We start from the raw sequence: 21054 nt of genomic DNA, 5'->3' as shown, positions 1-21054 counted from the left end.
ACAGGGCTCCCCTATAGATTCCATTTCTGCTGTCTCTTTGGAGCACTTCTCCATGTGGTTGTAGACTAGATGATCATTTTAATTAACCACCTGTCTGCATCTGATCCTGCGCTAAGAAAAGCTGAATGCAGATGAATTGCACCTGAGCAGCTGTGCAGGCACTCTTCTGGGGCCTAGATCTGGCAACCTGACACAACGTCGTGTTTAGGCGCTACATCACAGCCCTTAGGTCTAAGGGCCAAATTAATTGGCTGCAGTGCCCGAGAGATCTAGGCTGCCCTAAAACATTTTGTCACTCCAAGACTAAGCAGCTGCACTGTATGATACCTTGTGCCCCAGGACCTCTTGCAACGTTGCTGAGAGGGCTGGAATGCAGTGCTAGGAATCTTGGAGTGCTTGGAATCTTGGCTTGCATTTCTGTAATGACACTGTTTCATGGAACAGCACCTGACAATATTGCTGTGTAATCTGGTCAGTCTTGGCAAGATCACAGGGAGCAAGTGGTTGTACTAGTCCAAAGAAAAGGTGGGTAGCATGCGGACAAGCATTTTACCTATAGGTATGGGGAAGAAAAATGCGGGGAGTTCTGATTGGCTGGAGAGCTTCATACTACTTTCCTGGGCCATGCCAGCTTTCAGCCCTTGTTGTCTCTTGTTTGTAATACTTTCTGCTGCACTGGCCAGCTGCTGATCTTCTCTTGTCTCCTTCTGTACAGGAGGAGGCTTTTTCAGGTGTCAGGTGGAAGTGGAGGAGAGATTTCAGTAGAAAGGGCAAGCATTTCAGCCAGGTTTGAAGGATTCTTGTTGAATATACTCAAGATGAAATTGCCCCCTCCCTACATGCACAGAATGCTGTGGATTTCAAGAATATTTGCCGTGGCTGTTTTTAATACCTCCTAATAATCTGTAATGTTATCAAATCAGGTCACCCTATTCTTCTTCAAAAGAAAGAGATTTTTACCTTTATAATCTTATTAGACCGAGACCTTAATTGTTTATAATCATAGTCACTCAGCGTGCAGAACCAGTAAGTGGGGCAGAGAAATAGAAAAAGCTTATAAAATGCAAGTGTTTAGCATGTGCACGACACCTTTGCGTGTTCAAAGTGCTTCACATGTGTTATTATTGTCATCCCTCTTGACAGTCCTGAAAGGTCAATCAAAGCCTAGTCATATCCTTTCCCTCGCCATAGCATGTGGCTACACCAAAATGGGCTGCGCTGAATGTTGGGTGGGGGAAGATTGGAAGGCTTGGGAGGGGAAAGGGGAAATATTTTTTCCTTACCCCCACCATAAGCCTCCTGGTCACCAGTGGGTCTCCTCAGATCTCCACCAGCTGTTTAGCTGGCGCTAGTAGGAGGAGACAAAGGGGATGTGTCAGCTGCCACTAGAGGAGATACCAGTCTCCTGCACTGGGTGCCAACCCCTCCTGCCTCCATCATGTCTCCCACTCTCCCCCATTCCACCCTCCCTGCCAACTGAACTTCATTGGTGGGTGCTCCTGTCCCTGCTGCTGCACGCAGCGCCTGTAGCCTCTCTGGCAGCACTGCAAAAGTGCGCTGTTTCATGTGCTGCTGGAGCACTGTTTGTGACAGCCGTAAAGCATAGCTGGAAGCACTGCACAGGATTGCAGCCTCAGTTATATTAGCTCCCCTGTTAAAGATGGGGGGAGCAGAAGATGAGAGGGAGTGGGTAGCCCAAGTTTATCACTGAGTCAATATATGATCTGGGGAGTTCTTGATTCATAACTCAGTCTCTTAGCCACCAGTTCCTGTGTCTGTTTGTTTACTTTAAAAATGGTATGTCATTTTTCGGCCAGTTAGATCTGCAAAGGAGCTAACAGATAATAAAACAGAATACAGTACAGCAAAAACAAAAAGCATCTCAGGAAAACAAGGGTAATAAACTAAGAAATATGGCAGTCAGCATCAAAAGCAGTCAAGATACAATCAATCAATATGAAAAACTTGCCAGAGTAGGCCCCCCCATGCTGAGCGTCTGCTATGCCTCCCCGTGGGCCCCAGTCTGCCTAGTTTGAAGGACTGCTTCTCCTCCATTAATTGTGAGTGTCATCTAACTCTAACTCTAACTGTGAGGCTTCCTCATTTCCAGAACTGCTGATGAATAGATGGATTTCCAGGACTGCATCCTAACCCATCTTGTGTCCTCCCATCCCCTGACCAGTAATCTGAAAGAGATAACCTGAGTATAAAGTTAGGTCCTCTAACAATTCTTGGCTAAGGAGAATCTGTGATTCTCCCTTGCCTAATCCCTTCTGGTTTTAAATGATATTGGCACCAGAGTTCAGAACTGATATAGTGCTTGATTCATGGCTGTAAATGGGCTTTGAGCATTTGCAATTAATAGATATCAAGGGACTGCTGTGATCATGAAACGTGACTGTCTGCATGACAGAGAGCACCTAGCCCATCCTTCCTCCATCTGCCATAAACTGTCCTGGTAAACTACAGGCAGGTCTGTGTATAAAAGAAAGATGAATAGTTCAAAAAGAAATCCAGATCCTTTGCCAAGGCCACCCAAATAAAGTCACATTTTGTAGATGCTGGTTTGCTAAGGAAGCACATTTTCATATCTTTGCTTATTATGCATAACTGAGACTGCAATCCTATGTGCACTCACATGGAATTAAGCCCCACTGAATACTTTGGGGGCTTATTTCCAAGTGTGTATGCACTAAGTTGGAGTGCAAATCTGCTTCTGCACATGATGGGGAGTAACCAGGAACTACACATCATGCTGAAGCCCCACACCTGTCCACTGGAAGCCCTTTTGAGCATTCACTCTAGGTTGTAAAGTTTCATCAGAAACGTTTCAATATTATTCCTCAACCATGAGGGCTACAAACTTGGCAATGCGCTGGGGTTAATGAAAACGGAGACTTTTCAGGCTACTGCATTCTCTGTCAAATTCCATACTTGCATGATGTACTGAGGATTCAGAATTCACACAGCCCTTTGAAAAAGGGGTCCAGTTTTCATTTCCAAACTGGGGAATAATCCATTGGTAGTTCGTTGCAAAGACTGATGCATCTGCACCCAGGATTACTCCTTACTGCAGCCTGAAGTTTAGAGTGATCCTCTGAGATAGATTGTCTTTACTGCCAGAACAGTGGCAGAATGCTTGGCTGACACTGCCTGAGGCAGTTATGGTTGCTTCCACTCATTTTTCTCCCATCCCTTTATTTGGTTCCTCTACCTGTCATGTGGTATACCTAGATAACCGCTCCTACAGCAAGCTGTGGATGATGAACAAGAGGATCAGGCAGAAAATAGTTGCCAGAAGCTGCATCTTCTAAATCAGCCAGAATTTAAAGATTTGTGGAATCTCCAGGTGCGTAACTGGCAGTCCTTTATATCATGACTCTCATATTGCTATGGCAAAGCCCTAGAATTCTCTCTTCCATACTGGCTGTCACCTGAGGATTGCTGAATAGGTGCAAAAGTGCTGTCCAGTCTTTTACTCCAGTGTGTCTAGGCAGAGCATTGCAGGATATTAGGTGGGAGAGAGCTGAGAAGGGACCAAGTAGAACCAGAATCCAGAGCCTACTCCAAGGCTTCACCCATACTACTGAGGGAAAGACACACTTGATTAACTCAGAGACATGAAATACAAATGCTTTAATTAGGGGAAGGATTTTGAACATGAAATACAACTGCCATTGTATGAATCCATAATGTGTCTGTGAAATACTAGGCACATTAGCTCCATAATATCATTTGCTACAGCTGTAATGACTTGCATAATTTGAATTCTGCATTCTTTCTAGGTTTCATTTATGAATTTACAGGAACAACAAAACAATTAAGATGGCTAGATAAGGCAATTTAGGACTGACTATTACATTTGCCTTTTGTTGTCAAATAGCCCAGTAGTTCTCAAACTGTGGTTCGAAACTCACCTCTGGGTTGTGACCCAAATTTTGGTGGGTCGCAAAACTGACAAGGCAGATTAGGCTGTGTGCATCAAAAGTTAAACAAGCCACTACTTTGGGAGGAGCATTGCTGCCCAATCCCCATTATAGCCATACCCCTTGGCACTTATAAATCAGGCAGCAGCAACCTCTGGGGCCTCAAAAAAGTCTGAGAAGGCATCTGGCACCCAGGGGCACACAAAATTTTAACATCCCCTTCCAGAGGCCAGATGCCCAGAATACTTCCTGGGGGCGTCCAGAACATCCCTGGAGGCAAAAACCAGAAGTGCCTTTCAGGGGCCTCCAGGAGGCCTCCTAAGGTGTTCCAAGGTACATGGCCTCCCTGCACTTCAGAACTCCAACCAGACTTGCCTCTGAGTGCCTGTCTGCCTCGGGATCTGCCATCAGGGGTATGGGTTGGCCCCCTCTCAAGGTGTGGTATCCAGGGTAATGTACCTCATGTGCTCTTTAGCTTTGCCATTGAGGGTATGGGGTGGTGGTCCTTTCATTTGCATAGCTCTCCACACAGTTTTGACAATTTTCACTATAGCAGTGCAAAGCACAGAAAGGTTAGATTGGCCTGGTAAAAATGCAGAAACCGTACAGTACAAGGATCCACCTTTGTCATAGATTGCCAGAGAAGAAGCTTCCACCGCCACATGTGTTATTGTGGTGACAATGGTCATAAGAACATAAGAACATAAGAACAGCCCCACTGGATCAGGCCATAGGCCCATCTAGTCCAGCTTCCTGTATCTCACAGCGGCCCACCAAATGCCCCAGGGAGCACACCAGATAACAAGAGACCTCATCCTGGTGCTCTCCCCTACATCTGGCATTCTGACTTAACCCATTCCTAAAATCAGGAGGTTGCGCATACACATCATGGCTTGTACCCCATAATGGATTTTTCCTCCAGAAAAACTGGTCAAAAACTGTGTGAAGAGTTGCTGCATGCAAATGGCTTATATTTCCAACTGGCTTGTGCCAGGGTAGGCTGACTTCATTTCTTTTTTTCTTTTTCTTTACTAGAATCCCCATGGTCCATTGATTTCTTGTACAGTTTCAAAGCAATAATGCCATCTCAGGAATTCTGAGCAGTTAAGGCATAAGAGGTCTGGAGTATGACCTCTTGTTTGTGGATTAGTTTGGCATCATCAGGCCAAGATCCCCTTGATCCAGCAATTCTTTGTAAGACTCCCAGCAGCTAGGCAGCACTAAGTGGCCCACCAGACTAGCAGCTTGCAGAGGTCATCAACAATCTATATTTGGCCCACTCTGCAGAATACATGTGTGATTGGGGCCTACGTTAGGTGCTGATCAACCACAATGAGCTGACCAGTTCAACTGTTTTCTGTCAAGTCACAGGCACTGGAATCTGAAAAGCTGGAAAACTCCAGATTTGGCTAATGTCTACACTGGTCACTTGTAGAATCTGACTGATGGGATCTTTTCAGAAAGGGCTGCCAACCCCACCCCCCCATATATGCTGAGACTGGGAAGAGTTCTGGTGGGGACTCCAGGACAACCAGTATGAAAAATACTCGACTCCTGAACCCACTAAATCCATAGATTTATACATACGACCCCTTGCCACATGCCTGGGTTCCCCTTGTGCCACAGACCCACCCCAAATCACCCTCTGATTGACCCAAGGAACGAAAATAGCATTGAATAGCATAGAAACCACTACAAGAAGGCAAAGTGTCCTTAGCCACAAAGCCACTAAGCTCTATTCCCGAAGACAAGACCAGTACAAGACCTATTTCCAGGATCAGAGTCTGCATTGATGTACCAGGAAAGGTTAGGTTGCCAGCTATACGAATCTCTGGCTCATGCTTCACTGCTGCTGCAGCAACTTTCCATCTGTCTTCTTGTTCTATTTCCAAGCTACCTTGGACAGCTCCCCTGGACTCTGTCCTGGGCTCTGGCTCTAGCACTAAGTTTCCTTCCTAGCTGTACAGATCCCCCGTTTTGCCTGAAAGCCCATGGTACCTGATGCACAGTCTTTGTCTGTGACCCACCAGATTTTGCTGTAGTTCCATGCTTGAACCGCCATGTTTCTCCATGTCCTGTCCTGACTCCCAATACACATCCAAGGTGCTAATATTTTTGAAATAAGTGCTGGCAACCATAGGACTCTGTATGTACAAAACCAATAGTTCTCCAAGGTAAGACAAGCTTTCTCAGGAAGCTTTACAGTTATTAGGAGAGTACAAACTCCTCCTTGCCTCCAATGAGTGTCTAGGCTGGGTTTTCGCATACAGCAGACTGACGTGGAAATGAGGTACTAGAACCTTGAGATGGTAGAATGGACTGCACTGTTTCATACAACAAGTAGACATCATCACTTTTTTAAAAACTCCCTGCAAATAGAAAACTAATACAGGAGAGAAAACCATTCTCACCCAGTCTTACTTCTGCTAGGAAAAATTACATGTCTGAAATGAGTACTAGTATCTTATCAAACAAGGAAGAGATTACATGAGGAATCTTGCACAGCCAGGATCCAGGAGGGTCTACTGCTCTTCAGTGTTTTCATGAAATGCTCGGATGAAGGAACAGAGAAGTGCCTTATCAAAGGCACAACCTATGCAAAGCTGGTGTCGACTGCATTACATTTTGGAGGTCAGGATTAGAATCCAGAATGAGTTTGGTAGATTGACGAGTTCATCTGTCATTGAGAAGCTGAAATTCAGGGCAAGATTAATATAAACTGCTATGTGTGAGAAAGCGAAGTCATCAGACATGCTGAAAAAGAAAGCTACACTTTAAAAAAAAATGACAGTGGTTTATTAAAAAAAATAATAATATGTGGGAATGTAATCCCACTCAGAAGCCAAAATTCCAGGCTCCAGAAGTATGAGGGCACATCTGCAGATGTTCAGAGGTAGCTTTCTTTATTGTTACTTCATGGGTTCTCTGTGAATAAGGAAATGTCAGATTATGGGGGCAACTGGTTTGGCAGTAGAACCACATAGTAGGATGCATGGGGAAGGAGGGCAAAAATATACAGGATTCAAATGGGACATGAGCATACATGACTAACAGCACAATGCTATGCATGGCTCCTCAAAAGTAAGTCCCATTGTGTTCAGTAGAAATTACTCCCAGGAACATAAGCATAGAATTGCAACCTAAGTTCATTGAAAGTAATGAGACTTACAATGCAATCCTAGGTATATTCACTCAAGTTCCACTGTGTTCAGTGAGGCTTATTCTCAGGTTATAGGATTGCAGCCTCAGGTTAACAATGATAATGGAGATGTTCCCTTGGTTTCAAAAGCACATCGATCTAATTCTGCTCTACTGCAGGTGAGGTGATAAACCTTTGCCTGAACGATACTGTTTCAAATTTCAGTGGAAGAGGGCTCATGTCACTGTATGCTCCTCTGCTTAAAAAAAGGTCCCTCTGGACAGAGAACTAGATGTCTGGGAGAAGAGTCCTAGCTGAGCCTTCTCCACAACATACCAGTTATAGAAAACTGGTAGAACTTTCAAGTGAAGGAGTGATCAGTCATATGAATCCCCCCATTTGCTGTTTGAAGTGATACAGCCCACACCTAGGTTCACCATTTCATCTACTGTTTGTGAGAACTAAGATTTAGTTGCTACTGACTTTTGCTGGCTAGTAGCCATTCCTGCCTCAAAGGCTGTAATACTGTTGGGCTGTATTTACTGGATTATCCTATTAATTCTAATCAGTTCAGACAGGTTATGTCACAAGGTGGGGAATGGAGAGATATACAGGGGCCTGCACATACTCGTGCCCATGCTATTCTCCCTCACCTTAAAGGGTGGACAAGGCGAGGGGGAATAGCATGGGCACGAGTATGTGCAGGCCCCTGTATATCTCTCCATTCCCCACCTTGTGACATAACCTGTTTGAACTGATTAGAATTAATAGGATAATCCAGTAAATTCCCTTAATTTAAGGGGAGGCAGGGGGCTTATATCATCACCATTGCATAGTATCTTGAGGACAAGCTTCTTGACCATTTCCAGACTTACCTCTCGCTGCCTTCAGATTCCCTTTTTAGGACTCAGGAAGACACAACTTTTCTGTGCAGCCCATGCCTAATGCTCCTACTCTTCATCTCTAACTAGCCTGAGGCTTTGTTTATACAACCCCAAGTCTGACAATCTTCATTGTGGCAGCAGAATGGACATGTAAAGAAGGAAGGCCCATAGCCAGGGAGACAGACCAGGGACAGACTGCACTTGCTCCCGGTGTGGAAGGGATTGTCACTCCCGAATTGGCCTTTTCAGCCACACTAGACACGGTTCCAGAACGACCATTCACAGCGCGATACCATAGTCTTCCGAGACTGAAGATTGCCAACCTGTGAGATGGTGTAGGCTTCCTGGGTGACCTTGGGCCAATCACTCACTCTCTCTCTCAGCCTCACCTACCTCACAGGGTTGTCGTGAGAACAGAAGAAAGGGAGGAACTATTTAAACCACCCTGAGCAACTTGGAGGAAGGGCGGTGTAGAAATTTGAAAAATAAAAAATATAAATGTGGATGTGGATCCTTCCCTTCCACTAAATACGTGTCTTAAGTGTGATGCAATGTGTGAGGACACTTTGTGTCCAAGTAAGTCTGATGGACCTGATTCATTCCCACTCAACCCATTCCCCACACATATCAGGTCCCAACATGAACTGGACTCCTGAGTCAGGGTGACCAGATACAATGGAGGACAGAGTGCCTATACCTTTTACCAGTGTATAGAAGAGGGGATTTTGGCAGGTGCAGTTTTTTAAATTCTTCCATGTTGAGCTGCACCTGCTAAAATGCTCTCTTCTAAACAATGGTTAAAAGTATAGGCACTCTGTCTTCCATTGTATCTGGTCACCCTGTCCTGGGTGGAATGCCTGCATGTTACATTATGTGCCTCATTATTGCTGTTTTATATTCTTCCAAATTAATTTGATCTGTTCATGGTTTTAAAATTTTCTGGGAGCCACCTTGAGCTGCTTCCAACTAGAAAGGTGATTTATAAATTACTCTGAGATAAATTAAAGAAGAAAGACATATGTCGGGATGCAGGGATGCAAGGGCTGCTCTTGCATCACACCAAAGGAACTTTTGCCAGTTCTTACAGCACAATCTTAGACATGTTTACTCTGAAGTAGGTACCACTGTGTTCAATGGGACTTACGTTTTCAGTATGTGTGTATAGAAATTCAACCGTAATGTATGTAACTATATCTGCTTTCATTGGTTCCTTGCTTCTTTAGCCACTCCCCTCCTTCCCCTCCTGATCTTCTTTCTCTCCGCCTTCATGCCAAACATTAGATTGTACCTTCCTTGGGGCACGGCCCTGTCTGTTTTGCTTGTTCAGTGAAGTACTGTATATGTACATTGATGTGGCAGTATAAACAACAGTCATTATAATCGAAAGTGACCAGGGCGCACCATTTGAAGTTGTTTGCTTACTACAACCTGTTTACCTTCCATCCTGGAGTTGTCAGGTTCAGTAAGGGTCAGGGAGGGTCTCTGTACTTTTTGCAGATGCACAGAAGGGGGAATTTTAGCAGATGCCATTTGCCCTAGTTGTTGTTGCTCCACAGAGGAGACAAAATGAATAGCTACTGAAAATTCCCTTTCTTCCACATGCATATGGAGTAAGAGTAGGAGCCCTTTCCTGCACAGAATCTTGAAAACTGCCCTAGCTCTGTCAAAATGGTGAGTGAGGATTGGAGTGCTATAGTAGTAATGGGAACAGCAAGAAGAACCTGACAGTTACACAGCATCTTCAGCAGACTGAACTTGCACTCCCCACCTGCCTAACAGGAGGATTGACCCTGGGTGTGTTCAGCACAGGCTGGATTGACGTGCGCACAGTTACGTGAGCACAATTCAGAGAAAGATGGAAATGAACTTGAAAGCAGAGGAAAGCCACAATGATCATAGAGGATTTTGAAAGCAGCACTCGCAGGACAAGGATGAAAGAACAATTAGTGTATAGCAAGGAGACAAAAAGGCAGAGAAAAAGCAGTAATTGTTTTCCAATACTCTGAAAAGATATACAGGATCTAGGGCTTGCAGTAGCTAGATCAGTGGTTCTCACACCATTTAGACCTGGACCCACTTTGCAGAATGACTATCTGTCCAGGAGCCACCGGAAGTGATGTCATCAACCTGAAAGTGATGTCATGGCCAGAAGTGACATCATCAAGCAGGAAGTGACATTGCTGTTCTCACCTAGTAGTTCATAAACTCCAAATGACAAGAGAAAATAGTCCAGCTCAGAAGCTTATTTCAATTCTCACCGCACCCCCCCCCATTACTACAAAGCATCCCACCTGTTGACTGTATTAAAGGGAGAGTATCTCATGGTATTTTATTAGCTTTTATTGGGTTATTTCTCAGCCATTTTCCAATAGCAAAGTATAAGGAGAAAAAAACCTATTTCAACCTTGACCCAAGCAAAATAATATCCTGGACTACAGGATTGCCAGAGCAAATATTCTGCAAAAGTCAGCTTGAAAGAATATCAGCATCTCAGCTTATCAGAGCCACAGAAGCTGTAGGAAGGGCTTTCTACTGCACCACTTGCAAATCAGGCTTAGAAAACTATCTTGCTCTCACGCCAGCCAGTATTTTCACTAATAAGTAAGGGTGCAATCCTAACCAACTTTCCAGTAGTGATGTAGCTGCTCCAATAAGGCATGCACGGCATCCTGCAGTGGGGAAGCAGTCAAGGGGGCCTCCTCAAGGTATGAGCATGTTTGTTACCTTACCTTGGGGCTGCATTGTGGCTAGGCCAGTGCTGGAAACTTGGTTAGGGTTGCGCCCTAAAAAGCCAAACAGATAGGCTGCAAAGGAGAGCACAGGGATAGACTGCTACCTTGCATTTCAGAGACCATTCCTAGCATAAGACCAACAGATGTACCTTCCCTTCCTCCATCTCTAAACAATTGCATCAGCTTTCTATAAAGATTCCATATTTAAACGCAAGGGCCAAATCCACAGCAGTGATATGTGTGTCTCAATCCTATGTGTGTCTACTCAGAAGACCCATTATAGTGAAAGGAGCTTATTCCCAGGAAAACACGGATAGGACTGCAGCCCGAATCACTGTTATGTAGCACAGCAGTACTTCTGCCACAGTGCTTGACCTATTCTCCTCAAGTCACCTTTACAATCAGGGGGCTTCTCAGGTGTGTAATTTTAAAAAGTTCATAAATGGAGACACCTATTTCATTTTTAAACACACACACACAGAACTCAAGAAAAAGCTGAAATCTGCTGAGGTTGATGTTCCTGGACGGGGGGGGGGAAGGGCAGAGCTGGGCTGGATGGGAGTGGGGGGAGAGGGGGAGCTGGATCACAGGGTAGAGCTTGTGCTGGGAGGAGGCGGTGAAAGAGAAAGCAAAACAAACCAAAAGGCATGCCCCCTATTTGCAGGGAGAGGTTACAGCCCACCTCAAGATAATCCAGCAACACTCCTTGAAGGCACACTCACTCCTGTGCAAGCTGCTCTTGTGCTTCTGGGAGGAGCTTTGAGTGCACACAGGCAAGCTGAGGCAAAGGCAGTTCTAACTTCAAAGAGTGGCTGCCTGCCCTCTTTGCCAGCCTCCAAGATGGTGCCGCACATACACAGAAAGCTTTGGGCTTTAGGCAAACGCAGTTCCAGCTTTCCAGCGGCCTAACTTGCCAGTTTCCAAGATGGCAGTGCGCATCTTTCTGCGACCCACCAAGTGGGTCGCAACCCACTGTTTGAGAAACCCTGAGCTAGATTATGATCGGCGGCCACAATTAAAGCTATGGAGGGCTTGATCAGTGGCATCACTAGGGTTTGCGTTACCCAGTGAGGGAGGCTAGCGTGTCACCCCCATGAGGGACCTCTTCTCATGCAGTGGGTGGGGCAATGCTTCAGGCAGCGGGCATGGTGATGTGCCATTGTCCCGCTCCCACTGGTTTTTTGGCTGTAACATTTGATAGACTAGAGATATTTAAACTTGGTCTCATTTCATTCTGCATGGAATTACACATTGAATGATATATAACATGATGGTATTATTAGAAAATGCTAAAATTTTAAACATTTTGGCCAGTAGTGGTGTAACCCCCCTGTGCGTGTCACCTGGTGTGGCCCGCGCCCCCCACACCTCTTGGCGACGCCACTGGGCTTGATTCTGTGATACAAGCCAGGCCCTTTTAGGAATGTATCTGTCATTCAGGACTCAATCTGAAACATGTGAAGAAAGAATAAAGAAGAGAGTAGTATTGAGTGAATCCTTTTCCTCACCATCAAGATGAAGAAAGAATGGAGGTCGTGGGGCAGTGTTATGCAGTAAAAGTGTGGCCCTTTCCCAGCTTGGTAATATTATCACCTGTAGCTGCCCGATCTTGTCTCAGAAGCTCAGAAGCTCTCAGAAGCTAAGCAGGGTCAGGCCTGGTTAGTACTTGGATGGGAGACCGCCTGGGAATACCGGGTGCTGTAGGCTTATACCACAGTCTTTCGAGACTGAAGGTTGCCAACCATGCCAGTGCCCTTGTTTCCTTGTGAAATGGTGTGTGCATGCATACTCCTGGGCAGTATCAGAAGGAACTCATCAGAAATTCAGTGGACCTGCTGTGGCCTGGCTTTTCCCTATCAGGGTGTTTCTCATACAGAAAATGTGAATTTTCTCATATAGAAAATGAGAAGATTCTCATATAGAGAATACAGAAAATGCAAGCATCGTGACAGGTATGAAGGACACATGCTTATGGGGAGGTGCCGTAACTGGGTGTATGCATGAGGTCCCAGCTTCAATCCCTGGCAGCATCTCCAGGTAGGGCTGGGATAAACAGCAGCTGGAAGCCCTGGAGAACTGGTGCCAGTCAGTGCATACCATGGACGTGTGGTTTGATTCAGCAGGAAGCAGCATTGTATATTCAACTTTTTCCTGTATTCAACTTGTATACACAACTTTTTCCTTCAAAATATTCACTAGTAGCACCAGAAAAGGATTGGGCCACCACTTTTGAGCAGTTTGTTTTTAAAAAGCCAAAGGATTAAACAAGTTCCTAAAGAATAGAACTAGCAATGGCTACTAGCCAGCCATGATGGAAGCTCCATGTTCAGAAGGAAGTTACCTTTGAATACAGAGACTGGCTTCTTTTGGAAGGGTGGCTTTTGATTTGATCCTGCAAGTTTTGAAACATGTATGTGCTTCATGTGGGGAAGAAAAAAGCTGTGGGCAGAGGGCGTAATGGGCACAGCACCAGGTGATTAGCAATAGTCCCTTCAATCCCTTGTTCTCTCCATATCTCTCCCACTTCTACATCTGGGGATATTTGGGTCTTGTAGGTCTTTGCTGCCACCATTAAGACTGGAAAGCCAGAAAGAGGCTTAAGGCTGCCACTCTGGAACCCCCTCCCCCATCTGAAAACAGGTCCCCAAAATTCAGGAAATTCCCATATACACAAAAACCACAACAAACAATAGCGAGAATTGAGCAATCTGAGGAGGTGTGGCCAATCGACTCCCTATGAACCAGGCAGGTCATCAAGGACAACAAAAAAGCTTACTGAAAGCTGTGATAAATTAAAGGAAAATTAAAATAAATGGGGAGCAGATGCAAGGATCAAAAGACTAGTATTAAAGATAAAACAGGACTGGAAAAGAGGTTGACCCAGAGCTCAAAAGACAACTGGAAAATTTAATAAGTCCCTGAAAAAATGTTGCTGGATATGCTTCCCTATCCTTAGCTATTCATTTGTCCAGGAGAAGGGGAGGGAAGTCCAGTTCTTATACTCCTATGAAGTGAGCCCTTCATTAATGCACAGACATGGCACATCAGTGGCAAACCAGAAGCAACAAAAAGAAGCAGCTGACCTTGAAAAAACCTAGTGTTGCTGATGTCACATAGGATCATCCAGTAGAATGTGTTCAGAGCACCTGGCATCCCATCCCAATCCTTCACCTAATCAGATGGACTTGGCTACCCAACTGGTCACAGTCTCTGCAGGACTGACCAGAATCCTTCGTTTGAGAGAAATACAGCGAAGTAGACACCCAGTCTACTTAAGACATGTCTTAGGAAGTGTCCAAAAGTAGAGAAAAAAATAAGAAAAAACTGGAGGGAGGGGAATGCAGGATTTTTACCACAGGTCCTTTCATAGTTGATGTTGTGTGTGTGTGTGTTTTCTATTTGGATTGTTCTGTACCCTACTGAAAACAGTAGCTTGTAAAAAATTGCATATACAGTGCAATCCTAGTCATGTTTACTCAGAAGTAAGTTTCCATATGTTCAATTAGTCTTACTCCCAGGAAAAATGTGTATAGGGTTACAGCCTTGCAGCACAATCCTATGCATGTCTACTCAGAAGTAAGTCCCATTGTGTTCAATAGGGCATACTTCAAGGGCAGTATGTATAGGATTGCAGCCATTGAGCCCAATCCTATCTAACTTTCTAGCACCAATGCAGCTACGATGCAGCCCTGAGGTAAGGGAACAAATGTTTCCTTAACTTGAGGCAGCCTCCGTGACTGCCCCACCACAACAGGATGCCGCACACGCCCCATTGGCACATCTATATCAGTGCTGGAAAGTTGAATAGGATTGAGTCCTTAGTTATAATAAGTGATGGGTTTCTGCCCCCTCTCTCCATCAGAAGGTGTGCGTATGAATCACTGTATCTTGGGGGAGCTACTGAATGGGATGAGACTTTCAACATTTGTTCTTTCATTCATTCATTCATTCATTCCAGTCCCTGCTGTGTCTTAATATTCAATTACCTGCTTCCTCTACTCCCCTGCCCAGCATTGCTCCCATTAATGAACTCCCAGGGGCCCGTCTGTCAAAGAGAACCAAGGAGTTATTAAGGCCATAATTCTCAGAACCTGCTGTTTGCCGACAGAAGCTGTAGATTCCAGCCTAGAAGTCAACTACTTGGTGTATGTTTTGTGCAACTGAGAATGAGAGCCTGGAGGTTGTCTCAGGAAAGATCATCCATTGTGAGGATACACTTATGCCTATGGAATCTTGGGAAGCTGTATCATGTGGTCAGTACATGACTTTGTCCATAGCTGAGGTTGTACTCCTAGGAATGGGCTTTGTGAGGAAAGGCTCTCTGCAGGTGCAGAACATCATAGCCACGTTTTGGAGCGTTCACAGCCAAGAGAAAGGAAGAGACAGCACTATATATGCCCTGAATGAATTATTTTAACTTGTGCACCAGAGTAATTTTTCCAAATCCTTTGCCCCGAAGATTATTTTTGAAACGTATCAAGCAAACTTCAGATAAAAATAAATTGCTTTTTTCAAACATCAGCCTGAGGACTCCCCCCCCCCCCCCAAGAAATTCACAGGGTCAGTACAATAATTCCTTTGTAAGGACTAAGCAGTGCTCACAGTATAATATGTTAACTTTTGATTTGCATCAAACTCTTCTTTGGACTGGATATTCAAGGAAATTTAACTCCAAACCTTCATTGTGAACACTAATTGGTCCTAATTAAGATATTCTCTTACTGGTCTTGTGAATTTTATTCTTGAAGCCCAGTACAGTAACCTGATTTTGATATTTTCTCCAAATTTTTCATAGGGATGGAATTAGGCTGTCTGCAGATGCAAGCAGGCATGTGACTTGGATATAATTTGTGCATAAAAGAGCTGGAGATCCTAATATTATCTTCCTAGATTCATGGGCCTGGTTGGAACTAGGTTTGCCAACTAACCAGGTAAAAATTACCTGACCTACTCTTGTACTTTTAACAGCAGCTTGATGCGTGGTAATCTGCAACTGGAGATTTTTGCAGCTTAGAAATAAACATTATACCCTGGTAATGTCTGTACATCAAGCTTCTGTTAAAGTCATAGCTAAAGTGACTGATTAAAAATTTGTCAACCTTCAAAGAAACCTGGAGGTCACCTTGTCCAATCCTTAGGGCATTTGGGAACATAAGAAGAGCCGCCCCCCTCCCCGCTGGGACAGGCCAAAGGCCCATCTACTCCAGCTTTCTGTATCTCATAGTACCCACCAGATACCTACTTCTGGAATCAGAAGGTTGCATACCCATCATGGCTTGTAACCTGTGATGGACTTTTCCTCCATAAGTCTGTCCAATCCCCTTTTAAAGGCATCTAGGCCACACGCCATCACCACATCCTGTGGCAAGCAGTTCCACGGATTAATTACACACTGGATAAAGAAATGTTTTTGTATTTGTTCTAACTCTCCCACCTCTCAAATTTAGCGGATGTTTCCTGGTTCTGGTTTTTGTGCGTGAGAGGGAAAAGAACATCCTTCTATCCACAAAGAGAAGAAGATTCCCCACTGCAACAGATATCCAGGGAATGAAGACAATTGAACACTGGCCCCTCCTTTCATTATCCTAGGCCACTGGTTCCAATCTTGTAGTCCATGGACCACAGGTGGTCCGCAAGACCCTGAGAAGTGATCCGCAAGATCTCGGGGGGGGGAGATTGTCTTCTCTCACTTCCACCTGAAGTGGCGGCTGTGGCTGTGGATGGTCCGTTCTCCGCATTCTCTGGTAGACCACGGAGGGAGCGCTCACTCAGGATACACTTCCCCATGCATCACCAGAGATGGCAGACATCGCACTGCCAACAGCTGGCAACCAAAGCAACAACCCACAAATCTTCTCTATGAACAATAAATCTAATAAATATTCTCTAATCATTACAAATTTAATTGTATTTTTTGTGTTTAGTTGGTTGGGGGGTTGCATGTGGTCCACGACAATTCCAGTTTTTGCCTCAGTGGTCCATGGGCTCCTAAAGGTTTGAAACTACTGCTCTTGGCAGAGGTGTCTCTATGTTATGGCAGGTGTGGACATCTGTCCTCAGCGCCACTTGAAGCAGGGTGCTGCACCACTGAGCAGAAAGAATAGTGGGGGGGGGGGGCAGCCAGGTCGTGAAGCCACCACCTTGAGTTTCAGCAGCTTCACAATCTGGCTCCCCTCTGTTCCTTCTGTTCAGTTGTGTCCCCCTTCAAGGGTTGTACCCTTCAAGTGGGAGCCTCTATAGAAGAAGGAATGGGGAAGGCAGCCAGACTGCAAAGCTGCAACTGCCAGCGCCTCCTGTGGAAGAACCCAGGAGTGACGCTACAGTGTCACTGCCCTGGACACTGGGGCATCAAGGTAGCTACTTGATCTGACCTGTGACAAAATTCCTCCCCAACCCACCCTGTAATGTTGTCCTAGAAAGGCATTCAGCTCTCAGTGCTGTGGAGTGGGGCGGGGGGGGGCGCAACTATGCATGTATATATGTTTGTGAGATGAGACAAGATAGAGAAAGACCTCAAAGTGTGACAGTGACCACCATTTCCCTTTCAGTTATGGTGACATGGTCCCAAGTACCATTGCAGGGAAGATCTTTGGCTCCATCTGCTCTCTGAGTGGAGTGCTGGTCATTGCCCTTCCAGTACCGGTCATTGTGTCCAATTTCAGCCGCATCTACCACCAGAACCAGCGGGCAGATAAGCGGCGAGCCCAGCAGGTACGTGTGACTGAGGAGAGGAAGGGAGGAAAGGTGGGATAGGGGGCTCAAATGTCTCTTATTTTACACCTGTTTCTCCTTGTCTCCCCCTACAGAAGGTTCGCCTGGCCCGGATCCGCCTTGCCAAGAGCGGCACTACCAACGCTTTCCTGCAATACAAGCAGAATGGAGGCCTTGATGTAGGGACTCTGTTTCAAATGTAGCTTGGCATCCTCAACTTCTTGTGTCCTCAGCCCCTGTACCCCCTTGTGCACTCTTGTGCCCTCCCTCCTCTCCTGGAGCAAGCATACTTAGCCCCCACCATAACAATCTAGAGCAGCAAGGAGCCCCAGCCTCTGGTTGTGTCAAATATCTAAACCAGTATTCTAAACCAGGGGTGCCCAAACCCTGACCCTGGGGCCACTTGTGGCCCTCGAGGCCTCTCAATGCAGCCCTCAGGGAGCCTCCGGTCTCCAATGAGCCTCTGGCCCTCTGGAGATTTGTTGGAGTCCACACTGGCCCAATGCAACTGCTCTCAGCATGAGGGCAACTGTTTGACCTCTCTTGTGAGCTGTGGGATGAGGGCTCCCTCCACTGCTTGCTGTTTCATGTCTGTGATGCAGTAGCAGCAGCAAAGGAAAGGCCAGCCTTGTTTTGTGCAAGGCCTTTTATAGGCCTTGAGCTATTGCAAGACCTTCATTCATTCATATAAGTTCATCTTTAATATATTCATTTATGTAAATTTATTCAAATTTGAAATATAAATTAATTCAGCCCCCGACACGGTGTCTGAGAGATGATGTGGCCCTCCTGCCAAAAACTTTGGACACCCCTGTTCTAAACCAGTATTCCTCAAACTGTTTGAACATTCCCCCAATTCTAAACTTACCAAAGCATCCAGATCCCCCACTTCAAGCTGCATATGGAGACTTGAATGTTAGAATGTTTTCCCAGGTAAGATAAAAATGCCCTGCACCTAGAAAAGTAGCATTTCAGTGAAGGATGTTCTAACTTAGCCCTGGTTTATTTTTGTGTTGACATGATTTATATCCTGCCTTTCCCCCCCCCCCCCCAGATAAACAGAGTGCTCAAGGCACTGTACAATGTTGACAAAAAGCAGTCAAATGCAAAGCTAAGAACAAAATATAATGTGTAATAACTGTAAAATCATCACAAAGAATAGCACAACAAAAGACATTAAAAGAAAATAGAACCACGAAACCCAAAAGGAACTAAAAGCTGATGTGCTAGTGTAACCTCCTTTTAAAAATACACTTCTAGGATAAAAGCTGAGACCAAGTGCAAAGCAGGGCTAGGGGTGTATCTAAAGTGTGGCAAGCCAGGGCATTTGCCCTGGGCACCGCTGAAGGGGGATGCCAGGCGTGGACTTATCCAGGAGGTGAGCAGAGGCAGTGGCAGTGGTGCACCTCTGTCCACAGCACTCCAGGCGATTCCCTACCTTGGGGGGGGGGATGCCAGTTGCCTGCAGGTGGGCCTACCTGCCCTCCCAAGGGTCTGTCTGGCTCCGAAATTGAACCCTTCCGCGAGGGGGTGTAATGCCCAGGCATGGGGGCGACATGATGATGCAGGGGTATCACGTTGTGCATCACCGTCCCGCCCCGACCCAGGCATCATTAGGCCCCAAGACATGGCTACTTAGGGCTCAATCCTATCCAACTGTCCAGTGCTTTTTTTTGTACCCTTTGTTCTGTGTGTTCTCTTATCTTGGGGCTGCATTGCAGCTGCATCAGTGCTGAAATGTTGGATAGAAGTGGGCCCTAAGAGGCATTAACAACAATCCTCATTTAGACGCATACAAGAAACAATTACAGACACTCCTGGCTTACAGTGTCTCCTTCCATCAACATTGAGAAGCAGCAGTACCGGCAACAATTATGCTTGCCATCCTAAATCCTCAGCACTGCTTCTCCTGGTATCAGTTCCCTCTGCAGGTCACCATTAAGGAGAATATTGGTCTTTGGCAGCCTCACTCAAAGCTCCAGCGTGCAAAAGCCAAGAAAGTATAAAAACCCTGAGCCAAGCTGTTCAGCGTTTGGAACAATTCTCCTACAAGCGAATATCCTTTTTTTTCCTCTCTCTCTCCCCCTCTCCCTCCAGTTCGCCAAGGACATGTGCAAAAAATAAAACCAGAAAGCCGTAAAACAAGGAAACCTGCACTGAGCACAAACAACTCCAGGGTGCTCCTTTTCCCCTCCATTTCATAAACTTAAAAGCCTCATTCAGCAAGATTACATTGGTGTTGTATATGCAGGGGTTTTTGTTTGTTTTAACCATGGGAAAACCTTTCAGACTTGGAATACTTCACCTACAGTCTGAAGTTGTAAAATCCTAACAAATAGGGCTGACTCTGGATTTAAAGAGACACTCAATAAAATGCGCCCCCCCCCCGGCTTCTTGTACTGGGATAGCCTGCTAAGGTTTGTGGTAACTGTGCCACAAGCCATAGCACTTCTCTCAGCAGCCACCACCTGGTGACCACCATTTTTCTCCTACGATGTCTCCAACATTTTGTTATTCCACAGCATTGTGGGGAGTAATAGTGGTCACCAGTGGGGTACAATGGTACTTGTTGGGGCACACTGGGGAAAAAGGGGGCTGGAAGGCAGGCAGAGATGGCTACTTCTCCAGCAACAGCTGTCACTGGCATCGCTAGGGGGGTGCAGGGGGTGCGGGCCGCACCAGGTGATCCGCTGGGGGGTGACGCGCCCTGGGGGAAGGACGCGCTAACATCGCGGGGATAGGAGCTACTGCATCATGCCATACACCGTTGGATGTGGAATGGCCAGCGGAGTGCAGTGCAAAAAAACAGAACTGAAATAGCTCCTTTCGTTCAAAAGTTATGGCCAAAATACAGGAAGGAAAAAATGCATGGCGCCCTGTGGAAAGTGAAAGTGAGCTGTATCACGCGTTTACTCACGAGTAGGCGTACTTGCCACAGTCTGTCGGAAAGGGCAGGCTGAGAGGAATCCAAACACACCAGAATGGTTCCAATCCAATGAATGCAGCCCCCCAAAAACACTGGAGAAGGAGGTTCCTCCCTCCAGCTGCCTCCCTCCCAGTCTATGGAGCCCTATGGAAAGCAAAGCAGCTTCACAGTTGCGTTTACTCATGAGTAGGCAGACATGCCTTGGCTGGTGGTCAGGCCAGGCAAAGGGGAATGTGAGGACACCAGAAGGGTCCTGATCCGAAGGAGCTGCTCCAGAAGGCAGCCTCCCCTCCCAAAAAGAACAAAAAAGAGCCTTGAATGGTATGGGGAAAGTTTTCTATTTTGCACTTGCAAAGCCAGGAGGGTCTTTATTTTGATATGCCTGAAATAAAAAAACTTTAAACTGGGCACTGGGAGGGCTGGAAATCTTACTGATTCTTTTGGGGGGGGGGGGGTTGTTATTGCAGACAGACTACAGAGTAAGCCCCATTGACCACAATAGGACTTACTTCAGAGTAGATTCACTTGGTGGAACAGGACTGGCTCCCCCTTATTTAATTATTTTATTTTAATTTAATTATTTATAATTATTTATTTTAATTTGCTTGATGATGTCACTTCTGGCCATGACATCACTTCCAATGAGTCCTGGACAGACTGTCATTCTAAAAAGTTGCCAGTGCTAAAAGTTTGAGAACTGCTGCAATAAGGTGTTAGTAAGTTGACACGGGTGTGT

The 21054-nt window shown here is 45.7% G+C and overlaps 1 protein-coding gene across 1 annotated transcript in view; it reads left to right on the top strand.

Annotated features, from left to right (window-relative positions):
* The window catches only part of KCND1 (potassium voltage-gated channel subfamily D member 1), a 53788-nt gene that overhangs the window by 23129 nt on the left and 9605 nt on the right, over nt 1-21054 (top strand). The window contains exons 2-3 of the mRNA XM_066617053.1: nt 17230-17392; nt 17488-17571. Coding sequence (XP_066473150.1) covers nt 17230-17392; nt 17488-17571 — 247 coding nt within the window. The remainder of the gene's footprint in view (nt 1-17229; nt 17393-17487; nt 17572-21054) is intronic.

This window comes from Tiliqua scincoides, chromosome 2 (assembly GCF_035046505.1).
Source record: "Tiliqua scincoides isolate rTilSci1 chromosome 2, rTilSci1.hap2, whole genome shotgun sequence".
In the NCBI taxonomy this organism is placed as follows: domain Eukaryota; kingdom Metazoa; phylum Chordata; class Lepidosauria; order Squamata; family Scincidae; genus Tiliqua; species Tiliqua scincoides.
The sequence above is the reverse complement of the archived record's forward strand: the minus strand, read 5'-3'. Positions and strand labels throughout refer to the sequence as shown.